At 40.9% G+C, this 24,732-nt stretch overlaps 3 protein-coding genes across 4 annotated transcripts; 2 read left to right on the top strand and 1 right to left on the bottom strand.

The window, feature by feature from the left end:
- The first annotated feature begins 4,660 nt into the window (after positions 1-4,660).
- Positions 4,661-10,358, top strand: LOC128733497 (polyadenylate-binding protein). The gene is made up of 4 exons (XM_053827124.1): positions 4,661-4,826; positions 4,907-5,201; positions 6,343-7,809; positions 7,877-10,358. Exons 2-4 carry the CDS (start codon positions 5,009-5,011, stop codon positions 8,128-8,130), a joined length of 1,914 nt encoding a protein of 637 aa, XP_053683099.1. The 5' UTR covers positions 4,661-4,826; positions 4,907-5,008; the 3' UTR covers positions 8,131-10,358.
- Positions 10,359-18,305: 7,947 nt separating this feature from the next.
- Positions 18,306-22,218, bottom strand: LOC128733495 (calpain-7-like). Its single transcript, XM_053827122.1, has 6 exons — positions 21,929-22,218; positions 20,570-20,841; positions 19,884-20,509; positions 19,149-19,827; positions 18,886-19,094; positions 18,306-18,827 (listed from the first exon to the last, which is right to left on the bottom strand). Exons 2-6 carry the CDS (start codon positions 20,823-20,825, stop codon positions 18,453-18,455), a joined length of 2,145 nt encoding a protein of 714 aa, XP_053683097.1. The 5' UTR covers positions 20,826-20,841; positions 21,929-22,218; the 3' UTR covers positions 18,306-18,452.
- Positions 21,386-23,959, top strand: LOC128733505 (peroxisome biogenesis factor 2). 2 transcript variants are annotated; one of them, XM_053827137.1, is made up of 5 exons: positions 21,386-21,519; positions 21,579-21,656; positions 21,718-22,350; positions 22,411-22,675; positions 23,835-23,959. In XM_053827137.1, exons 1-4 carry the CDS (start codon positions 21,487-21,489, stop codon positions 22,492-22,494), a joined length of 828 nt encoding a protein of 275 aa, XP_053683112.1. In that variant the 5' UTR covers positions 21,386-21,486; the 3' UTR covers positions 22,495-22,675; positions 23,835-23,959. The 2 variants fall into 2 exon arrangements, with proteins under 2 accessions (XP_053683112.1, XP_053683111.1); XM_053827136.1 differs by having other exon boundaries at positions 23,612-23,959.
- Positions 23,960-24,732: the final 773 nt, after the last annotated feature.

The following is a 24,732-nucleotide window of genomic DNA, read 5'->3' as shown; positions in this document are numbered from 1 at the left end:
CGTTATACGGCAAATGCGATATCAACAGGCGGATATTACGCTCTTCCGTAATTTAATTTAACCCGTCAAGCGCCTAGCGGGATAAAAGTGCGATTCACGGACTGGACAAAAGTGCCATGAATCGCACTCGAGGCAAAAATGTATAGCTAATTATATACAGCTTGAGGCACTATGTTATACAGATACTAGAAGAATCTGAAGATCTGCAGAAAACTGTGTGCTCTACACACGGAGCGAAAAAGCTCCAGTTTGTTTCAAACAAAATGATTGTTGTTTTAAGCCTCAATAAAATATTTTTATAACAACCTGAAAATATTGTTGTTTCCAAACGAGATTCTGTTTGAATCAAGTAAATAACAGTTTTGAATTAAAAGTAAAGTATTTTCAAATTTGAAGTTGACATTGATGTAACAATAAATATTTTCATTTCAATCATACATTTCAGTTTGAAACAAAACGAAATTTTTGTTTGTGCGTAAAACAACCATAAATATGGTTGAAACTACATTTTTATTCTCCGTGCAGATGTTGGCCGAAGGAAAACAATGTTTTTCCGCTGATGAAACAAAAAACAAACGTTTGAAAAAGTTTCGATCTAACGGAGGCTGCAATACACCAGCGCAAAATAGGAAAGATGCAAATTGAGAATATTCCTTACCGAAACATAACGCAGATGGAAGATAATATGGTTTTGTTAGCTACTGTTGTGCTAATTTCATGGATTCGAGCTTCGCACTTTTGCCCCGCGGTATTCGTAGTTTTGCCCCGCTAGTGGGGTAAAAGTGCGAATCGGTACTGGATTAGAAGAAAGAAGAATTTATTTTGCAAAACACTATTACCGCAGATGATTTATAGTTGAATGTGAAGACATTGAGTTACTGCATCACAATAAAATATATTATTGCTCTTTGCATTGAAAATTGGATTTTGAACACACTTGTTCAGTCACACATTTTGTAGGTGAGAAAAGTTGCAAAATGTCGTGGGAAAAAACCATGAATCTTGGTTGATTCCTATTTGAATTCTAATTTGGTGGCATTCGCTCTCATATCATAACTACCTGTCCTGCAAAATCAGTAGGGTAGAAAAAGACAGCATCTGTTGTGGAAGAGTGCAGCAATAGTAGTCGTAGAAAAGCTAAATAAAAGTCAAGTATTAGCCATTTATTAATCACGACTTGTTTTAAAGCATTTGTATAAAAGCTTTATATTGAACATTATATGCGTATGTACTGCTTTCTTTAATGTTATTTTCGTTAATGCTTTTATGCATTAACTATGTTAATATAAGTTTTTTAGGCAATAAGATTGCTGATATACACTGCCCATGGATGCATAGTTGACGTAAAAACCAAAATGACCAAAATGTACTTTTTCGGTCCTACGCACTCTTAACTATGTTGTTCACATGCCCACTACTCAAACAACACATGTTTGTTCGAAAATATTCGAAAAATTTAGGAAAATTGAGCTACTCTGCTATTGGTTTCCCGTAATGCTAATGGTCGACGTAATTCCCCGCATAATCAATCAGCATAGTAACCTATTTGTCTTTGTAGCTTTACGCCAAGTTATGTGAATAATCGTTCAAAAAAACAGTCTGTTTATTCGCATAACCTGGCGTTCGCATTTTTTAAACACAATAAATGAGGAATGAATCATAGAACCCCATCAGTCCTGTTTTGATTAATAAATTCTACTAAATTGACAGATTATTCGATTGAAAAAGTTTATAGCAAAGATTATATGGCTTTAAACGTTTTTCACGATAAAAATGCGAACCCGCAAGATTATTTTTTTGAGACCCAAACCCGGCGGGTACGGGTGCGGGTTTCGGGTAAATTTTCCGCTACCCGACCATCTCTACTGCGTGCTGGTCGTTACGTCGACTATGCATCCATGGACAGTACAGTAATTTGGCACTAGGTGTGCTGAATTATTCCCAACGGCTGTGGATTAATGCTTATGGTTACCTGGGCAGGTACCATAAGCAGTAAATCAAGCTGGGTAGTTTTTGAATGTTTCATTTGCTGCTTTGTATCAGTTAATTGCTTGCAATTCTTTACATAATTTCAATTGTATTTCTGTCAAGCTAACTTCGTCAACTGCATATTAGTTTTAAGCCAGCTAATTAAAGTTGATTGGTACAACAAGTCAGGCAAAATTTGTCAAAATGCGAAATCATCGCCAATACAGACATTTACGATATTTCAACCTCGATTTCAACTTAACTTGATTTAACAAATGTATGTGCATGGATTAGAGCATTTATTACAATACAGTAAATTATAAATTTGCGCTACAAACTGCTGAACATTTTTAAATTGTCAAGCATTGTCGAATTATTCTCGCATTCGTAGTCCTACGTGAACCTCCCGTTCGTTGCCCTAGACACAGACCTCGACACTTTTTTGTTGCAAGATTATTGCTTTTCTTTAAAAGTGCGTTTAAACTGGGCAATTTTTTGGCAACATGTGGAATGCAACATGCGGTATGCGACATGTAGCTAGTTGTTGGTCAATGTTGGTTCTGTTGCCACCTGAACGTTCGGGATACGTTGCCATGTTGCTTGGAAACATCGGGGAACAGTTTGGAAAAAGTTGCATGCCACATGTGGCCAATCTAAACGCACCTCAATGTTTACTTATCCTGGTGCGATTTCCTTTAGGATTTCCCCTGCATAACAACGTTCCGCCAACAAACTCGGTTTATGGCTGTCTGCCCTCGAATTTTTCGAATGTGCGACACTTTCAAGGTCTTGCTCCGCTTGGTCTAACAGCCAAAGATGGTGCTAAGGCCACGATGTTTAAAACCGGCCAATACTTTCAAGTCTCCGTCGAGCATTGTCCACGTGTCGTGCCCGTAGAGGACTACAGGTTTTTTTTTCGAAAGTGATCCGAAATCTTCCTGATTTTTAAAGAAACATTCGGTTTGGTGCGGTTTCGGAATGCTTCGTCCGGTGAAAAGTCGATCTCTCTCTCAAATTGTTCCGATCGGACTTCAAACCAGACTTTACTAACCATGAGTTGTTTGGACTGATTTGACTTTACAAAAACATCTTTTATACACCTTCAGTTGATATCAAACATTACGCTGAATAAAATTTGAAATACGTGTATGAGCAATTTTTCTCTTAAAACGGCAGTAGGCATTGATCCAGGATATTTTAAGTTGCCATTGTGATTCCGAGTGTAGCTTGCGCAGACAGATTAAACAAAATCTGTAGCGGTTCCGTTTAACATCCGCAATTTGATCCGGTTGACAGTAAACGGGATTTGTTTCAAATGCAAATCATAGCGAAAACCGACGGTTTTTAAAATACAAAAAAAAATCAAAAGTTTTGCTTTTACCTTGAAATGTAAATTCGAAAAAACCGCAATTGCGGTCCTCTATACTGGGTAGTCTTAGAAAAAAAAATCCAAGAAGTTCAACATTAATTTGAAAATCGTAAGTATATGGATCTCGCTAAATTATCATAATTATGAGTGATTTGATTCGTTGGGATTGTCTCCAAAGTGATTGATGATGCTCAGCTCAGTAAAAAGCATGAAATGGCGGATATTTTTGTCTTAACGTTAATTAAATGAGAAAAAAGGGCAAACATAGATCATAGATGAGTGTAATGAGTTAGTATTTATAGTAAATTAGAAATTTTGTTTGAAATTTCAATCACGGATGCAAAAGTTAAAAGACGCGCCATTTTGAACAAAATTAAAATTTGGGCATGCTTCATTTTGAAGCACGTTTTGATTATAAAAACGCATTATAAATGCTTTTATTGGTTATATAAGTGTTAGTGTTGTTCTAAACTAAAACTCTACAAAATAACGTGTTCACCATCAGAAAGACCCCGTATTTGAAAACGAGCAGCAACAATTGTAATGTTCTGAGTCAAAGGAAATTATTTGGAGCAGTTCAAATACTACGTAACGCAAAAACGTCATTTTCACGAGCCCTTATAACAATTTGTAACAATTGTTTCTCACACCCCCACCCATACACGTAACACGTAACTTTTACAGCTGTATGTTTGTTCGATCGCGCTGCTGATGATTTCGACACACTAGCTTATTGCAATTTAGCTCACAAATGTCGTGTAATTAGCTTTCAATTAATTATATACATATTTTCTAAGCAGTTTGTTTTTTCGATATTTTTATTTATGTTTAGTTACGCGTGACATTATCGCTCAAAGCCCCTCCCCAAAAAAATTGCGTAACAATCAGTAACAGAAATTCAACATACCCCCACCCCCTGCTGCGTTATGTAATATTTGAACGGCACCTTTACTGTTTGAATGTGAAATTTTTAACTTTTTAGTTAAAATTTGACGCTCCGCGTATATACGCGTAATTTTTAACTTTTTAGTTAAAATTTGAGTTCGATGTTTATTTCGCCTCAAGTCGCCAAAATCAGTTCAGAATGCGTACCATTTCAAATTTTGTCATATTGACACCAGCCTCAGCAGCTACCGATAAGGTTGCTCTAAATGTGCTGAAATCGCTGAAATGACATTTGTAATTTTTTCACTTTTGCTACCACCTCTCGGTGTAGAGTTATGGCTTACCTACAAGTTCTACCTCGTTCTGGCAAACGTTAGACATAGGCACCGAGCGGGAGACACTGCGCCTCGACAGCACTCTACTCACTCGACTGACTCAGACAAAGAGTGTCGCTGACGTTGTGAGGTTGTGCTTCTCGCAAGAAGATCGCACAACCATTCACATTTTTGTGCATAAAAATATTACAAAATCATAAAAAAAATATAAAAAAATCAAAAATTCATCCAAAAAAATCGAAAAAGTGAAAAAGTAGAGCAAGTTGCAAGTGAGTATTCGTTTAATTAAAGGTTTTTCGAAAGCGAAACTAAAATCCCTTCCCGTTTCACTTTTTTTTCCATTTCTCAGGCAAAAAAGTTGCTACGTGTACGGAGGACTGGCACATATATGTTCATTGGCGAGACATTGCTGGAAGGTTGGCTAAAAGTGAAAGCGACGAAACATTGAAAAATGAATCCAGGAGGTCCCAATTATCAAATGGCGTCTTTGTACGTCGGTGATTTGCACGCAGACATTACCGAGGCAATGCTGTTCGAAAAGTTTTCCTCGGCCGGTCCGGTGCTGTCGATCCGCGTTTGCCGCGATGTTGTTACCCGCCGTTCCCTCGGCTATGCCTATGTTAACTTCCAGCAGCCAGCAGATGGTAAGGAAAATATCTTCATAATTTTTTTTTCGTTCTACACGTGTCTGCTTTTTGGAGCTGCCTGGCTGCCTGCCTGCAGTGTTGCAGGGGACAGTCAGTCGAGCCGCCATGTTGTATTTTTCTTTTCTTTTTTTCATCAGTCAGGGTTATCAGTAAATTACGTATGCACAATTGATTTCTTGTGTTCTCGACGTAGCACGCACTCATCTCAAGTGTCTCGATTTTAAAATTAATGGATTTTCCATACTTTAATTGTATAATTGAGGTGGTTTTTTCCAATTTCATAACATTGGATTTATTTGAACTGAGGGCGTATGATTCATGCAGTGAAATTGTTTGCTAGAGATGTGTGCGTGTGTGTGCAGAATGACATTCTGGAAAGAAAACGATAACGAACAACAGCATTTCCTTTCAATGCATATTTGTCACATTTGTCCAAATATTTATGCAGTTTTCTATCAGTATTAAGCAAATACCGATAGAGCAGCTGTAAAAGTTCTAAGAATTCATGTTTATGCTTCAACGAGATTAAAATTATCTCTTGAGTGCACTAGTTAATCCATAGATAATGTTGAGTTCAAAAGATAATTTTCTTTTGTTTACAGAAAAACCATTTTTTTAACTTTATTTCAAGCACTAAAGCAGTAAGCACTAAACGAAAAACTAATCTGATCGTACTGTACCTGAAATTCGAATATGTGTCCAGTATAATAAGCTGTATTTCAATTGGCCCGTCTTATGTCGGTAGTTAACTAAATTCTTTATAATTTCACAAAGTTTTTGCTCACTGATTACTTATTTTGTAATAGCTTCGTATACGATTGATTCTAAAAAATCAAATGCCAGTCAAAAGCACTAATTTCAATGTTCACTTGTGAGAGCTCTGTTGAAAATGCCCATGATTCATCGTAACATTTGAACATTTTGCTTATTAGTCCACCAGCTTAGCATAATATCGCGAATTGGCAGATCGTAAACTTGCTACTCACTAAATGGGTTATTGAGATAAGTCGTGATCGAATATTTGCTTACGGATGCACTTTCAATATTATCTGTATCGGTTCGCGAATCGATACCAAACGTATATGTTTTTGTGACACACACCAGGCTGATTTTTGATTTCTTTCTTAATAACTTCTAGCTGAGCGTGCTCTGGACACTATGAATTTCGATTTGATCAAGGGACGTCCCATTCGCATCATGTGGTCGCAGCGCGACCCCTCACTGCGTAAATCCGGTGTTGGCAACGTTTTCATCAAAAATCTGGATAAGAATATCGATAACAAAGCTATGTACGACACATTCTCTGCTTTCGGTAATATACTTAGTTGCAAGGTTGCTCAAGACGAGAAGGGTAACTCGAAAGGATATGGATTCGTTCACTTCGAGACGGAAGAATCGGCCAACACTTCCATCGAAAAAGTCAACGGTATGTTGTTGAATGCCAAGAAAGTATTCGTTGGACGCTTCATTCCACGCAAAGAACGCGAGAAGGAGCTCGGAGAGAAGGCCAAATTGTTCACCAACGTTTACGTTAAGAATTTCGGTGACGAACTCAATGACGAGACATTGAAAGAGATGTTTGAGAAGTATGGCGTGATTACTAGCCACCGCGTGATGACGAAAGATACCAAAAGTCGTGGTTTTGGATTCGTGGCTTTCGAAAATCCTGAATCCGCCGAACAAGCGGTTCAGGAGCTAAATGGAAAAGAACTTAGCGATGGTAAGATTCTCTACGTTGGCCGCGCTCAGAAGAAGAATGAGCGCCAGATGGAACTTAAGCGCCGTTTCGAGCAGCTTAAGATGGAACGTTTGACGCGTTATCAAGGCGTCAATCTGTATGTTAAAAATTTGGATGACTCCATCGATGATGAACGTCTGCGCAAAGAATTTTCGCCATTTGGAACTATTACTTCAGCAAAGGTCATGCTGGAGGAAGGTCGCTCGAAAGGATTTGGTTTCGTTTGTTTCTCTGCTGCTGAGGAAGCGACCAAGGCTGTCACCGAAATGAACGGTCGCATCGTTGGAAGCAAGCCATTGTACGTGGCACTTGCTCAACGTAAGGAAGATCGTAAAGCTCATTTGGCCTCCCAATACATGCAACGTATGGCCAACATGCGTATGCAGCACATGGGACAAATCTTCCAGCCAGGTGGTAATGGTGGATATTACGTGCCAACAATCGCACAGCCGCAACGATTCTACGGCAAGCAAGTCAGCCAGATCAGAACAACTCCTGGATGGTACCGTACGAATGCAAACCAAAATGCCGTCACAGCCAACGCTGCTGGAGCTGCTTATCCAGCAATGACAGCCGCTACCGCCGGCAATCAATATCGCCAGGCAGGAAATGTCCGTGCTAATCAGCAGCAAGCTCAGAATGCACAGGCTGCTCAAGCCGCTTCCGTCGCCATGCGTAATTCTGCTCGTCCGATCACTGGCCAACAAGGTGGTGCGAATATGCAGACTCGCCCCGTTGCTCCACAAATGCCTACCAATCAGGCCCGTACCGCTAATTACAAATACACCCAAAACATGCGCAACCCACCTGCTCAGCCCGTTGCGATTCCGACCCAACCGGTCGCCCAACAAGCTGTACATGTCAAAGGTAATTGAGCGTGCTGTAAGCAGCAATTTTGTAATATATCTAATTTGTCTTAATCTTTTTTTTCCAGGACAAGAACCACTTACCGCGTCGATGCTGGCCGCCGCTCAACCGGCTGAGCAGAAGCAAATGCTGGGAGAGCGTCTATTCCCTCTGATCGAACCGATGTACCCATCAATTGCAGGTAAGATTACCGGAATGTTGCTCGAGATTGACAACTCGGAACTTGTCCACATGTTGGAACATAGCGAATCCTTGAAGGCAAAGGTCGACGAAGCAGTTGCCGTGCTTCATGCTCACCAGCAAAAGACTCAACCGCAGTAAGAAGAACCCTCATCGTAAATGTTATCAGCAAAAAAAAAAGATAGTCGCGGCTACAGCGTTACTGAAGATACCCTTCAAATCTATTGGAAAATGCACTTTCAGCAACTTTTTTTTTCTTCTTTTCACAATATTCAAAAATCTAAATTCACATCATTAGCGTAAGATTGGCTCATTTCAAGTGTTTTACTCCACGACGTAAAAATTAGATCCAAAACTGGGAATATAATCGTATTAATACGCCAGTGGGATGCACACAAACTTTTTTCATTTTTCAAAGCTGATGCTAGCAAAAGAAATATTAAATTGACTAGAAGTATCTACAAGTACTGCAAAACAGCGGCAGCAGCGTACGCAAGAATTATCAATATTAACAGCCAACAAATAAGTCTATTATAATTCACTGTATTGTTGAACGGCAAAAATCTAACGTCTGTATTTAGCCGCACTAATCTTAATCTAAAAAAAATCAATAAACTGTTGGTACGAACGATGGAGTCAAGCTACAAAATTTGGGGTGTATTATGTTTGCTTCTATGATTTTTAGTTTTTTGATTTATTATAAAAAATATTAAAACTTTTTTATATATACTATATATAAAATTATCTATATTATTATATATACTATATATAAAATTTAAAAACGTAAAACATAATTAAAAAAATACAAAAAAATGGAAAAAAGTTTATTGTACTCAGTAGGGGATTGCGACGATTACCCCCAGTAGGACCACCATGACTTACGTGGGAATGTTTGCGCAGATTCGTTGTTGAGCCAATTCTCAATGAAAACGAGTATAACAGCAGCCTTATTCCCGAAAACGTTCCATCGGTTCTCCATCTATGCCGGAAAGAGCCGGCTTTGCTCAGATCGAAAGAGGTGATCCAAGGTTTTCAGCAATAAGGCTGTACGACAATTATCTTTGACATAAAAATAAACGAATAACTTCGTGCAAACGAAAGAACAGTAAAGGAAGTTTAAGCAAAAAACCATTGAAAATCCTTACAATTGAAATAATCACAACAGATGCGACAGTCTCACAGAAAAGTTATGAAAAACTTTTGAAAACAACAAAAAAAACTGTAAAACATTTAAAATCCAGACAAAAAATCGATCTATCATTTAGTAGAAAAAAAGGAAGATGATCATAAACTGCACACCAGCACGCCTAACACACTTGAAGCGTATAGTTTGGAAATAATTATCTCGGTGTCCAACCACCGTATATTGAACGCAACATTTTCGGTTTCGTATTCTAATCCACGTGTGTGTTAAATGGTGTTTAATTTAGAACCACGGATGTCGCATTGGAAATTGCGAAATTTGTGCTTCTGTGCTTGCATGTTTTTTTTAAACTAACGTTTGACCTATAATCATTTGGCGGTTTCAAAGTTGCTCTCCCTGCGATTTTTTATCATATAATTTTTTGATTACACTGAAAAAATCAAGTGAGTTATCAGTTACAAGAAGCTAAAATGAGCCTTTACATCATCACCATCGGCAACGCGTTGAAGAAAACACAATATATGGCATGTAACACTAGTTGGGTAGAACATCCGGACCCCCGCAGTTGCTAAGCTTATTGAGTAATATGTAACCGAGAACTTAATCGATTTTTTTAAATGTGTGCACCAACAATGCAAGCATCTTAATTTTACTTCCGGAATAGCATCTATCCATTTTTAGTTGGCTTTCAAAAACGATATTTTTCTTTTGTATAATTTGCTTTGATCGAAGATAATTCCTTTGAAAACTTCAAACAACCCGTTGTAAAGTTGAAACAGATAGAAAAGATGTAACAGCTTATTATACTTACATTGATCCTAAAACAAAAGAACAAACTGCGCAATACAGAAAAAAAATTCGAACGTTATTTACTCTTATTACAACCTATCGGAACACATAACGGCTAACAATTGTTAGGTTTTTTTTTAATTGAACTATGTTTATTTCATTTTCTGATGGGGCGTACTCGACATGTCCGAAAATATAAATTAATTCACAGATAAAATAACGGTTCTTTGTATTTCTTAAAGATAGTAAAATATTCAAAAATACGATTACTTGATGATTTTTTTTTATGGAACACTATCCGTATTTGTATTGCTAATTGAATTCAGAAATTTGTGAAGAGTATTCTACTCATTTTGCAGGGAAAAATTTCATGTTATTATCCATTGTATCGTCGGTTTTGCGTATTGTCTAAATTTCAATAAAAACTATATGCTAAGTTTATTGTTTTATTTTTCCGAACTATCACGCCTGTGCGCTCAAATTAGTCTACTGTATGCTGAATTCGGCTAAACAACAGTCAGCTACTGACAGAGAAAGAAGAAATCGATCTGGATTATTGGCAACCAACGACCTTTACCTTACAGCAATCCAGTGCTATGTGCCAACAGATGCTGCCGACCTGCAGGAGAGAGTCTACAGCCAGCTGAACAGCATGGTTGAGAAGATCCCGAAGGGGGACATTCAAATCCACTGTGACTGGGGTGACTTCGACGCGGAGATTAGCTCGAACAACGCGACCCGTGAACGGGTCATGGCCTAGGAGCGAGGATATAATAACAACATGGTCTTTGGTGGATCGCTCTTTCCCCGTAGTCGCAGCGCTGATATCGCATCCGACCATTATCTTGTTAAATACGTTTGCGTGTCGCACGTGTTCAACGACGGGAGGAGAAAGTTGAGTACCGCTACGCCCTCCGTCGATTGGAGAATTCTGATGTGAAAAGGGCCTTTATTGAACAACTTGAATCCCGAGACTCTCGGAGTGACTAACTGGTAGAACCGTTGAAGAGCAATGGACCGGCATCAAGAAAACCTTCATCACGACCAGTAACAAAACCCTTTGCTAAATGCGCAACGAGAGGAGAAAGTGGATTTCGGATTAAACTTGGCGAACCAGATCGACTAAGACAACTGCCCGTTAACGAACGCTGTTAAATGAGCTTGACGGCGGCCCAAAAGAGCCTACACTAACTCTCTAGCCGTACAACGAGAAACCGCCGCCGCCAGTGATGATATCCGTTTGTTTGTTGTACGATATTTCTCGCCGCCTTAGTGGTGCCAGGATGAATGCAAAGATGCAGCTAAAGGGCAGAGCTTGTCAGCTACTGACTGACCGTACAGAACAGCTGGATTGAACATTTTAAACAACTCTTCGGGGCCATCCAGATACCACGTGGACAGAAAAATACCAACTTTCAACCCCCCCGTCCCCCTCCGTGGACAACCGTGGACATTTGCTCAACCCCCACCCCCCTCCCATGTTTGTCCACGTGGACATTTTTACATTTTGAAAATTTTGGTTTTCAACTTCATTTATGCAATATTTATTGAAAAAGCTTACGTGAAAGGAAGCTTCAGTCTAAAGTCACCGACACAATGCATAAGAATTTTTAGTCGTTGCGGAAATTTGAGTTTTTCCATGGTTTTTCCGTCAATTTTCCTCAGCGTCTTAAAATCCGTATGTAAGGTGTTTGGATCTTAATTTATGTTCTACTGCAAATTATTATTATCGACTGCAAGAAAGTTCGTTTCAGCTTAACTTTCGCTTGACGATTCTTCTTTGTCCAGAGCATCCCCTACTAGCACGGTTATTACAAAGTTGTTGTGGTAGCCGAAATATGACTAATTTCAGTCTTAATTCGGTTGCTTCAACTAAATGGACCTAAAGCGTGCTACTGGGGTCTTTGTCTAACCAGAGCACTTCAGCTTGGCCGATGTTGAGGCAAAATGCCATCCACATTTGGCTAGGCAGTCAACATCTAAGTGTACTAACGCAGGCTTAATCTTTTAAACAAGATTTATGCCAGATATGTGCTCTTGTAATGCTCGGTTCATGTATTTAGGTCAACATATGCCTCAGAAGATAAAATTTCAAGGTTTTAAGGTGTAATTAGTCGTCATCGATTCTGCCAATTTCAAAAGAAGTTTTTTTGTTTGAAACAAAAATTCTGTCCATGAAAATTAACTCGCTGTGTTCAGATTGGCAAGAAGAATGCAGTATTTACGTTTTTATAAACAGAATTCCGTTTTTGGGCCCAAAAACTGCTTCCGAAATTGGGCTCTCCGACGAAATGCTAATGACTGCTAATTTCCCGTTAAGCTCAAAAACAATCACTGATCAATGGTCAATGTTTTAATTTCTTTTTTTTTGCAGGAAAAAAAACTTGTCCACGTGGACATTTTCCATACCCCCTCCCCCCCTTCCGTGGACCAGCGTGGACATTGTCATACCCTCCACCCCCCTCTAAGCTGTCCACGTGGTATATGGATGGCCCCTTCCGAGTTTCAAATGTCAGAGACCAGCAGCGTATAATGCCAATAGATCGCCGCATTAATCGCGTCACCTCTGAGCCACCATTACTGGATGGATGCTTCAGCTTTTCAGTAATATATAGGAAACCGCTACTTCTTCGGCGAACCGGATCCAGGAGTGTTGCAAAACGGCATCTTGCCCGATCCTATAAGGGTTACAGGGCTGCATTTTATCACCGCTGCTGTTTCTCATTGTTATGGGCTGCGATATATCATTCGACCTTGGTGACCTGACAATTGGATATCCAACGAGGAACTCCTTCGTCGATGTCATCAACGGCCGATAGTAATAAAAATTCGTGAACGTAGATGAAAGTGAACGCTGATGGTAAACGACTGGGTAATGCGCACCATCGGTGCCTCTTACCCAGCAACCCTAGTAGTATGCTGATAGGGGAGAAGGACTCCTTCGAGCTACGTTGGCCCTCCGGCGTAACTGTGAGCTTGGTTGGTGAGGCGGGCTTTGCAAGCCTGAATCACTAAAAAAAACTAAAGCAATGAACTCCGTAAGTAATAATCTCTAATCGGAACAATCGGCAAAGACCCAGGCGATGAAAACGGACTAACGATTGGAAAATAGGAACATGGAACTGTCGCTCCCTAAATTTTCTCGGAAGTACCTACGTGCTTTCTAAAGAAGTGAAGAGTCTCAAGTTCGACATCGTAGTGTTATACAGGAGATATGCTGGAAAAGAACGGTGGTACGTACGTATAGGGATAGTCATACTATCTACCAGAGCTGCGACAATACAAACGAGCTGGGCACAGCTTTTATAGTGATGGGCGAGATTCGCTTCTGCAATGATCGGGTGGTAGCCGATCAACCCCCGAATGAGCAGATTGAGAATCAAAAGCCGATTCTTTAACATTAGCATAATTAACGTACACAGCCCTCACTTCGGAAGTACCGATTTTTTTATGCATAGTCGTGTTTATTGAAATTTTTATTTACAATTATAGTTCTAAAGTGGTTTTTAGCGGATTGATGTCTATTACGTTACTACAATTAACTATACCTATATCCGATGTAACCTATTACTAAACATAATATTTGGGTTTTGTTTGTTCTTCGGCGTCCGGGAAGACACGTCGCGATCATCTGTTGTAGCAGCTTCCACGCATCAGCTACTCGTGGGCACTGAGTCAATTCCAGTGTTTCTATTGCTATGTGACAATGTAAGCACTGCTCACTATCCACGCGCTGTGTAATGTACATTAAGCGGCGGTGTTCTAGCTTAATTACTTACTTAATTGACCTAACGTCTTATGACCAGGCCTGCGCAGTATAATTTCTCCATTTGTTTCGGTCCATGGCAACTGATCTCCAGTTCCGCGGGCACCCAGTGCTCGCCAGATCTCGCTCCACCTGGTCTTGCCACCTCGCTCGCTGTGCCCCTCTTCGTCTTGTTCCTACCGGATTTGTCCGGCATTCTAGCAACATGTCCTGCCCAACGTATCCGTCCAGCTTTAACCACTTTCTGAACACTTGGTTCGCCGTAGAGACGCGCGAGCTCGTGGTTCATTCTTCGCCTCCATACACCGTTCTCTTGCACTCCGCCAAAGATGGTTCTTAGCACCCGCCGTTCGAAAACTCCGAGTGCTCGTAGGTCCTCTTCTAGCAGTGTCCACGTTTCGTGCCCGTAGAGGACAACCGGTCAAATTAACGTTTTGTACAGCGCGCACTTTGTACGGGGGCTCAAATTGTTCGACCGCAAGTGTTTGTGGAGTCCGTAGTAGGCCCGACTTCCGCTAATAATACGTCTTTTAATCTCACGGCTGGTATTGTTGTCCTCTGTTGCCAGTGAGCCAAGGTATACGAACTCGTCGACTACCTCGAACTCATCCCCGTCGATTACCACGGTACTGCTCAAGCGAGCCCTGTCGCGGTATCTTACCGTTAACGAATAGATAGTGTTGTTTTTTGCTCTGATGTCAGCTGTCGATTCCTTAGTGTATTTGACCAAATCTGACGCCAGTTTACTGTTGGGTTCTCCCGTTCTACTTTTGGTTTCTCTGTGTCGTCAACGAGATAGCGATGTATGTTGTCAGAAGACGGATTCAGGAGTATATGCGGGGGAATCAGAGCGGTTTGCTGTTGTAGCTGTTTTATACATGGACAATTTGCTGGAAGAGGTACACGGATTGTATTTTCTTGCAGAAAGGACTTGTAAAATGGCATAGAGTCCAGTTCCCGCAGGTGTCGGTTAGTGAATAGTGCCTTGCATTTAAACACTGGTAGTTGGAGGTTTAGTCCACCTTGCCTACGGTCGCGTGCTAGCTGAACCATAGGTATTCTCGCGGGAAGGCCGAACCATAGGAACTTTTCCATCGCTGACGTTAGCTTACCCACGTGCGCATTGGTTGGTTGTAAAACAACGGAAGAGATGTACCAAATTTTGGAGGTAGCGAAAGTGTTCAGAAATAAACCTTTGCACGGTGCCTAACCTCAACTCTGGTTTGACGTTTTTGTGGGTTTTGTTTTGATTCCCTTTGTAACCTAATTTTATTGCTAGTGGGTTTATCACTTGTAATTCGTTCCACTTGTTTGCGGAAACCGGAAATGCCCGACTTTTCCGAAGCAGGAAAATGATAGCAGTTCTTTACAACATATATTTTTGCCATTTTTGCAGTTTTTTGCTTCTGGGTCTTACGAATAAGTAATCAAAACAAACCCCACAACACTGTCAAACCTGGAACGAAAAAAACGCACTGACATCTGCGTGCAATGCTTTATAACCTTTTGTAGTAAATTTAGCGTCCTCATTGCATGAAAAAACAAGATTCTAGTGAATTTTTTTAGCAAATCATCCCAGTTCAGTTTAATCACAGACTAACAGACGTAACACTGAAGCCTCATTTCATCGTCGATAAAAACGATCATTTCAAATTTTCGCTTAAGCCAAGACTCAAACAACAGTCGCTGTGCGAGAACGCCGCTCGGCTACGCTGGCGCTGTTGTCATGTAATATACAAGTAAATTTATAGCATTGTTAAATTTATAGCAACCTACTCTGGCGTAGCGCGAGTGCACCAGGTGATGCTAGTGTTTTTAGGGGTGTCATTGAAACGATGCTTTGTTAGAAAATTTGTTCGAAGTGTTACGTCTGTTAGTCTGTGATTTAGCCATGGTTCGTATAGAATTCGTGTAGATGATTCCTAGAATTTTTACAGTTTCTGCCGTCTGTAGCCATGGTGCTTCAAGCGGCTCCCCATTAGTACCACCAACGTCAATAGACATGGTTTTTTGAAGGTATAACGTTTAACTTTGCTCCGGAAACGCGGTTGAAACGGCTAAACATTTCATAAATAGCCGGTAATTTTCCTAATTGCTGATGTCGTCAGCGTACGCGACGATTAAATCGGTCGTACATATCTGCTCCCGCTGATTTAGCAGCGGTAACACATAAAGTGCAAACAATAGAGAACTCAGTGGGTTACCTTGTGCGATCGGTATCGATAGATGTCCGTTGACGAGCAGGCGAGAGGATGAGTGCACCGCAAATCCTGTCAGTAGTGCCACTAGCCTCGGATTGAATCCGAGTGAGCACATGTTTTCGAACCGATGATGTCAAAAACAAATTTAAAGCACAGCTGGAGCTGCGAAAACGACCGCTGCCCAAGACTGCCCAAGCTGATGTCAAAATTATCATCGGGGACTGTAATGCTCAGGTTGGTCAAGAGGAGCAAATCAAACCGGTGATTGGACGGTTCAGCGCACACCCGCAAACGAACGAAAACGGCCTAAAACTTGTCGACATCACCACCTCCAAGAACATGGCCATACGTAGTACCTTCTTCCAGCATAACCTCTCTCTACCATATCGGTACACCTGGAGATTACCCAACCAGACGGAATCACAAATCGACCACGTTCTGATCGGCACTTTTCACTTTCAGACATTATCGACGTCAGAACCTATCCGGGCGCTAACATTGATTCGGATCACTACCTAGTGATGGTAACGATACGTCAAAAACTATCTGTTGTGACGGTATAATCGAGCGCGACTGAAGCAACCGGATGTCGCCGAAAACTGCGCGTTATCTCTCGAAAACGCGCTGTCGGAAGAGAGTGAGCTTGATATAGCCCCACTTGAGGACTGTTGGAATGCCGCGAAACTAGCCATTAACAGTGTAGCGGAGAACGTCCTAGGCCGTGTGGCACCGAATCGACGTAACGAATGGTTTGACGAGGAATGCCAGCACTCGACACTTCCAGGAGAAGAAGCGCCACCCAGGAGGAGAAGGAGTGCAAAGAGCTCGAGCAGCTGTACCGCTTTCATGACACACGGAAGTTCTATCAGAGACTCAATGAATCTCGCAAAGGTTTTGTGCCGCGGGCCGAAATGTGCAGAGATAGAGATAGAGAAAGTTGGAGGTATCTGTCGTGACCGTCTCTCGCAAACCGTACGCTGAAGAACAAAACCAACCGATCGTCTATACGTCCGTCCATAAACTGAAAATCTAACCCTTCAGAGCAATTTAATTTACCCAGTTCTCTTTGTTTTGTGGTTTCTCTTCCCACCGAGAATTCTCTCACACCCACATTCAATACAACTTCGGCTGATCGAACAGTATTGATACCGAAACAAAGCAATACAACCTGTTTCTCTTTCTCTCTTGTTACCCCGAACGAAAGCCAACACACACATACATATTGAGAGGCATGCTTTTCAAAGCAGATCTAATACGAAGCGACCCATGCTTATATGTTATATACTACTCAAAACAGAGTGCCGGTACTTTATACTTTTCAGTTACACTGAAATAAATCACATTTGAATTTTTAATCTAAGTATCTGGCATATTCTCTACAGTATCTTGACTGACGACCATGCGGTGATCGAAAGATAGCAGAACTACGATGAACATCTGATTGCATTCCGTTAAAGATGATTTTTAGCACCCACCGTTCGAAAACTCCGAGTGCAGGTCCTTTTACAGCAGTGTCCACTTTTTATGCTCGTAGAGGACAACAGGTCTAATTAGTGTACGGAGGCTGAGTACTGCCTAGTACTGATCTTCCACTGTCCCAAATATTCTGCCGACACCATCCTGTCATCGGCAAAGCAGATAAATTATTGGTTGGATTTATTGAAAATCGTGCCCCCTCCTTTCGATCGCCGCTCGTCTTGTAACACTTTCAAGCGCAATGTTGAATAGCAGGTAGAAAAGACCATCCCGTCCGACAATCCACCCAAGATTCTCACACAGCACTGGATCCCATCCATCGTAGCCATGATAAGTCTAGTCAGCTTACCCGGAAAGCGATTGACGTCCAGAATTTTCCATAGCTCTTGTCGGTTTACACTATCACACGCGGCTTTGAAAACAATGAACAGATGAGGAATTAGAATCGTGGCACTTCTGGAGCCTCCGTGAAACCCGCCTGATAACTTCCTACGAATCTATTGACTATTAGCGACAGTCGATGAAAGATGACTTCTGAAAGCACTTTGCAGGCGGCTCAGGATAGTGATTCCTCGCTCCTCGGTAGTTGTCACAATCCAGCTTATCGCCTTTCTTGGGGATAAGGCAAATAACTCCGAATGAATATATTGAACTTTGTAAGGAAACACCAGTAAGTGCAGTGGATTATTTTCAAAGCTTAGATAATTGCATTGAGGTACAGGTAATCGCGCAGAAAGTTCAACATAACATTTGTGGGTTTAGACCGACGAACGTAGGTTTAACATGGTCTTTGAGGATTTGAACCCACGAACGCAGTCACCGAAAGAAAATTCAATGGTCATTAATTGTAAGGGAATCTACAGCAGATTTAAAATAGAGAATGGGAAGATTATTTGGTTACTGATTAATGCCTAAAACAAAAAATAAATAATCGCTCAAGTTTTTATTTGTAGGATAAATATATGAATGTATAACTTAAGAGACAAAACAGCGTGAACTTTCTTGATTAAAACTTAACATCTAAGCGATTAGCCGGAAACTTTATCAACCAATAATCTCCCGCTTCCAGCAGGCGTGTGCGCATCGGTTAGTTTAACTTTTCGATGACCAAATTCGTTGTAGATTTAAACTTAAGAAAGAACGGTGACTCCTGTTCGGGTAAAAACGTGGACGGACGCAGCTGATACACTCCCGCCGGAATGGCTTCCAGATCTAGCACACAGAAACCGGACCGATAGCTGCCGGTCGTCTGCGATATGAACGGTGCCGTGACTTCCGGGTTCTCCAGCGAAACCACCGTAAGCTCCAGACCGACCTGATAGACTTTCGGGCCACGCAGCTCCATCACCAGCTGGCTGGTGTCCTTCGGACCAACGTGCAACCGGTACAGTGGATTGTTTTTGTAAGTCAGGGGATGATTGGGACATCCACCGGCCGTGCGACCTTTCCATTCGCCGTTGATCTGAAAAAAAAAGACTTGGATTTATTCTATAAGGGCCGCAATTAAATGTATTCCATACATTTTCTACGGTGGAAAACAGATTATCGATCTTTTTCAGTTCAAACTTATCCCGACAGTATGCTCGCAGTGTGTAATAAATGGTCGCTGTCTTTTCGTACTGTGATATTACAAGTGTGTAACGCCGAACTGAACTGGGATCCAAACGGATTTTGCACAGATAGTGCGGGCTATTGATTCGAACGCCATCGATGTAAGGTGGTGGATCCGCTGAAAAGTTATGAATTAGAATCCCTAAATTTTTAAGCCTTATTTTTAACTTACATGGATAGTAAACACGTTTCCCGTTGTTCTTGTAGACCAGTACAGTGATATATTCTCGATTTTCTCGAAAATCTTCGATCGTCGTTATATGTCTGGTCAGCAAAATCCACACGGAACCTCTGCCAGCCGGTGCGGTTAAACTGAACTGGGGATTATCGCCAACATTGTAGGCATCCTTCATAGGGCCAACCCCCGCCGACCACGACTGATGGATACAGTAAGTGAACTGAAACAGCGCTGGATCCCAGTTTAGGTAGAACACATCGAAAAAGTTAAGAATCGAATTATAATCGATCCAAAAGACTCCGTTATCGTAGTTGGCAGCAAGCTTCGGATCGTAATCCAACAGCTGCTGCAGCTCTGGTGTCCAATGCGTAACATCCAGTTCCGAATAGTTCCCGCGCCAACGCAAATGCGACCAAGGATTCTTCAACTGTAGCAGCTTTACTCCGTCTACCTCGCGCATACTCAAGACGGCATACGCATGCGTTGACACTAGTCCAGTTCGTTCGGCTTCTGCATCCGATAAATCACCGGTAGCTACCGTCACCAAACACCGCCCAGCACTCAAGCCTTCTTTGAGCCGATTGAAAACGCCGTCAGCATCAAAATCGGCCTCTTTAGCACGAATTGCTACTCGTTCTGGAATCCAACCGGTCAGCGCGTGTAAATCAATATTCTGTCAGATTAAAACTCGTTAAAATAAAACAAACAAAAAACGAATAATCAACTTACACTGTTGGAACCGGGAAAATCGTAACCTCCCATCAGTTTCATGTACGCCTTTTCCAACAACGATACCCAAAATTCGTTCTTATTACTCGAATATGAACATAGCAACTGGTGGTGTCTACCAAGTGGCAAATAATCATCGATCACCACCTTTCTGGGAATACCGTTAACGTGCATACGAATCGAGTACTTTCCGCTAGAGTTGTAGATCGGTTCATCGCGACTATTTCTCGGGTAGATGATCGATGTTAGAATTCTCCGGTTGAACCGCTTCTCGTAGAGAGAGGCCACCGCTAGCGATGCTACAAAACTGCAATCCGAGACCACCGTTTGCCGAATGCTGTAGAAGTCGGCATGATCTCCGGCAATCAGCTGCGGTCTCTCGCACAGGTCACTCACCCTTACCCACTGAACAAAGTCGCGCTTCTGCTTCGGGGCCAGCTCCAGGAAACCATCTTTGTCCGTAAACGGGATGGGAAAGACGAACTTCTCCATCAGATCTATGTCCATAAACGGAACGTATATCTTCGCGTTAATGTGCGACGTATATTCAAGGACTTTTTTTTCTTCGCTTGTGTAGGCATTCCGAGATCCACTCACTTCTAGCTTTGGACTGTGTCCGGGACTTACTGAAAACGAAATTTCGTTCAAGGATGATGGGAATAATTAATACAAACAGAATAACTTACAGACGCTAGTACTGCTCCGGACTGGCCGAGTCGTCGTTGCTTGTGGTGAAGTGAACTTAATTCCTTTCAACTCCTCGGCACGCTCTAGGGCCTGTTTTGCAAACTTATTTAATTTTTCTCGTTTCTCTCGATCGCTAATGCGGAGAATTGTTTCCACTGCTTTTCCATACAATTCGATTGCCAATTCCTTTTGACCGGCTTCGTCTGCATCCAGTGCTCTTGATAAAATTGCGCGACACTCAGCCTCGATCGACATGATTTACTATACGTTTCTAAAAGATCAACACCCTGAATGATTTGCGAATGCAATGTACGTTAAGTGTGACACTCTAACATTAGGAATGAGTAAATTTTTAACTTTAACAAAAACTTAAGCCGATAAGATGCGTTTCTGGCTTTACATTTCACAGCATAAAAGAAATAGGATGAGTCAGCTGGCCAAATTCAACTTTGTTTGTTTTGAAACGGTTATCTTTTGGATCCGTTTTCGTTATTGAACAGCATGACGTTTCCATCGGGAGGTGAACCAAAGTTGCATCATTACAATCAGAAACGTTTTTATTTTTTAAGCTTTTATGGCTTTTATGAAATATTTATGTGTTGAGATTAAAGAATGAAAAATGGCTATTGGATTTCGAAACATCAAACAGATCGAACAGTGTAATGCAATCAGCTAATGAGTATCTTATACGATTGATACCGCGTCAGCTATCAGTAATCGATCCGAGTTGCAATCACTTGTATTTCAAGTAATATTTTATGATGCACCCCCCGAGGTTTTTTAAAAATTTTAAAGGCACCGAGCAAAACAAAAACTCAAAGGTGAACTTTAGGCAGAATCCGCAAAATCGGCAAAATCCTATCATGTTTTTAAAAGTTTGAACGAGTTAAAGTCATAATTTTAAACATTTTCTGCGATGAAAACCAACTTTGTGCCTCGAGTCAATCAGGTAATGTAGTAATCAGGTATTTAACGCTTTTAGACACCACTAAACAAGTCAATTTACAGCTCGACTCAATTCAACTTGATAACGAAATAGTAAACATCATCAAAGGACAAATCTACAATGTCCTGCGAAATCTTCCGGTACAACACATTCTGAAAATGTATCAAAAGCTCTCCGTATACTGATAATTCTATTTTTCAGCCCGGTCTTCTAAGCAAATTTCAACCGGAAATCAATCTACTCGTCAGCTCCGTACTGTGGAACTATTCGATTCGAAAGTCCTTTGCTACGTTTGGTCAGCAAATGTTGTCCATCAATTACGACCAAGCGCAGCTTGGGTCAGGTAAACTGGGCTTCCACTATGCACTAACCGTAGCTTTAGACTATCTTAAAGAGATGAGCCAATACAGACTAACCGGGTGGACAGTACTGCAGCACACTATCCGATGGTCTGAAAACTGTTTGACCTTTCTGAAGTTGCTTAACTTTTTTCGGTTCTTGCGTACGGGCCGAAAACCTTCGCTAGTGGACTACGTCTTACGGCTGGACCATCGTTCGATAGACGGAGCCAAGCGACGAACTATCGGCTATTCCTATATGACTCGCGAACTGATTTGGGCAGGATTCATGGAACTGCTAGGTTTTACCATTCCCATTATCAACTATCATGCGGTCAAGCGAAGACTTCGAAATTTACTGAAGCTGGAATCGGGCTCGCAAGTTGCTAGAAAAATCGATCTAACCGTAGAGAGTAAATGCGTCTACTGTAACGAGCGCCCTACGTTGCCCCACCATATGGGATGCGGTCACGTGTTTTGCTATTATTGTTTGAAGGTATATAGACAGCATATTGTGTTTAGTAAAAGTAAAATTTGAATAATAATTTCATTTCAGGGTAACTTATTAGCAGATGCAGGTTTTCAGTGCAACGTGTGCGACTTCAAAAGTGGGATTTTTGAAAAGGTCATCGTAAGCTAAAAATATACTATTGTGCGCAAAATGAATTTAAAACAAAATGCCAAAAACCATGAGATGGGTCAGATTGGTGAAGGATTATTATTAAAAAAGTATTGCTTCTATTCAACAAGTGACAGGAAAACGATTGATTGAAGGAGTGAAGTAAAGAACATGTTGGTGCAAATTTGTCTCAAAATCAAAGGTAAATTATGCTTCAAATACAAAACAATTCTAAGTTGCTGGTTTCAAATTATGGACTATAATGGCACACCTACAACAAATAACATTTGTGCTATGTTCGATATAATATTGCCACATTGCACAGTGGGATTTATTTCGAAAAAATCCCTCATCTCCAATATCTCGAAGTGCAGCTCAGCTAGGTTCGAGCTTTGATGTCAAAAGAATTTTTTATAAACATTCCGTTGATGTGGTACTTGTTCACGGCACGCATCCATTTCTAGCAGTTTTTGCCAAAACAAGGGCACGTGAGGGCGCCGTAGTTTTCTAAATATAAAGAGATCCTTTTAATCCATTTTTTCGGATTCCGCTGGGTTAAAATTAAGCTGTTTTCGCCGTAAGCAAGCTGTTTTCATGAGGAATCCGTTGAAAGCGTTTCTGTGTACGATTCTTGGTTGTTTAATGTTTTAGTCAAATAAAATGCCTTTATCCCAGTTTTGTGAATAACTCTGGATTCCGCTGGCATAAATTTAGATTTTTTTCACAAAAAGAAAGCAAGGACCACCCCAATAAATTGGAATCCCCATAAAAATATCCTTTTTTGTGACATCAAAAGATTGAATGTAGCTATCGGCATTTGAAAATATTCAGATTTAGGATTATTTTGCAAAATCATTCTCACTGTGCATTGGTTTCAGTGGGCTCCGAATAAAGGAAGCGGTTGTGCTCTGGTTAAAGTAAAGCCTTTCTGCTCTATGAAAGAAAGGTTAGGTGGTATTTATAGAAATCACAAGACTTATATTTAAATACCTATTGAACTATTAAAATTCATAATGTTCAAAACAATTATATATAGATGTTGCTGCGATTGTACAGTTCGATGACAATTATTAAGGGCCACTGCCTACTAAAATAATTACTGACCTATCAGATTTTAACTGAAAGTTTTCCGACTTAGTTTTTAATACATGCACAACATGCCGCCGCCTTCTCGGCGTTCTCCCACTGTTAAGTCGTTACTCAACCGTCACATTCGGCTCGCGGTGACGGTTGGGATTGACAGCCGTGAATTATAACGAAAATGACGTATGGCGGCCATTTTACCCGATGACGTTGCGACGCATTCACCCGACGTGGAATCGATTGTGACAGCTTTCTATCTTCTTGTTTCGGTACGGTAGCGCAGCCAGCGATTCATTCCACATTTTACTCAGAAGCCATCGTAACCAGTGCATCGCAGTTTCGGAAAAAGTGGATTTTCTGAATATTTTCTGTATCGTGTGAGGTGTTTCTGTATTCAGCGAATAACAAGGTAAGTGTATTTTGTAATGTTACCTAGAAGGATACGAGTGCGGTTTATATATTCGTGGCTCTGTTATTTTAAGTTGGTCAGGTTTATGTCGAATATTTGTGTTTCAAAAGCAGACGACTGTTTTAATAAAAGTTTTACAATATTTCCCATACTGATTGTACAAGTAAAGTGGATATTAACTTAAAATAATAAAATTAGTATGAAATATATAAAGTTATCGCTTTTGCCACATCTTCAATTTGTACACTGAAGGAAATAGTAAACATTTTTTTCTCACCATTAATTTGCTGTATTTTAATATTTCCAATTGCAGAAATGGATCAAATCGCCAAAATCTACGAGCCCGGTCGTTCGTTCGCCAAGGACTCGATTCGGCTAATCAAACGCTGCACTAAGCCGGATCGCCGCGAGTTTCAGAAAATCGCTATCGCAACCGCAATCGGTTTCTGCATTATGGGATTTATCGGTTTCTTCGTGAAATTGATACACATTCCGATCAACAACATCATCGTTGGCTCGTAAGGAGGAGAAGTCTCCTGCCTCTCGTATGAAAGCATTAAATCATCAATCGACACCAGCAATCAATCACCCGAATGGAGGAGTGTTCAGCAGATGAGCGGTACTTGATGGAGAGGGGAACGTCGGATTCACCATATATGTTATATTAACTAATGTCGTACATTAAGGACTACAACTCTTTAGCGTTTAAATACATCTGGTAATGTTTTAAGGATGCAATTAGCTAACGCAAATGAAGATCATTGATG

The sequence above is a fragment of the Sabethes cyaneus genome, chromosome 2 (assembly GCF_943734655.1).
Source record: "Sabethes cyaneus chromosome 2, idSabCyanKW18_F2, whole genome shotgun sequence".
In the NCBI taxonomy this organism is placed as follows: Eukaryota; Metazoa; Arthropoda; class Insecta; order Diptera; family Culicidae; genus Sabethes; species Sabethes cyaneus.
Note: the sequence above shows the minus strand (reverse complement) of the source record. Positions and strands in the feature narration are given on the sequence as shown.

Bases quoted from the DNA above. Each gene is read 5' to 3' on its own strand.
- LOC128733497 (XM_053827124.1), top strand. From the start codon at position 5,009: ATGAATCCAGGAGGTCCCAATTATCAAATGGCGTCTTTGTACGTCGGT. The intron at 5,202-6,342 runs GTAAGGAAAATA...AATAACTTCTAG, and splicing joins CTTCCAGCAGCCAGCAGATG to CTGAGCGTGCTCTGGACACT. The intron at 7,810-7,876 runs GTAATTGAGCGT...TTTTTTTTCCAG, and splicing joins ACAAGCTGTACATGTCAAAG to GACAAGAACCACTTACCGCG.
- LOC128733495 (XM_053827122.1), bottom strand. From the start codon at position 20,825: ATGTCGATCGAGGCTGAGTGTCGCGCAATTTTATCAAGAGCACTGGAT. The intron at 20,510-20,569 runs GTAAGTTATTCT...TTTCGTTTTCAG, and splicing joins CCGGAGCAGTACTAGCGTCT to TAAGTCCCGGACACAGTCCA. The intron at 19,828-19,883 runs GTAAGTTGATTA...TTAATCTGACAG, and splicing joins ATTTTCCCGGTTCCAACAGT to AATATTGATTTACACGCGCT.
- LOC128733505 (XM_053827137.1), top strand. From the start codon at position 21,487: ATGAAAACCAACTTTGTGCCTCGAGTCAATCAG. The intron at 21,520-21,578 runs GTAATGTAGTAA...GTCAATTTACAG, and splicing joins TTGTGCCTCGAGTCAATCAG to CTCGACTCAATTCAACTTGA. The intron at 22,351-22,410 runs GTATATAGACAG...ATTTCATTTCAG, and splicing joins TTTGCTATTATTGTTTGAAG to GGTAACTTATTAGCAGATGC.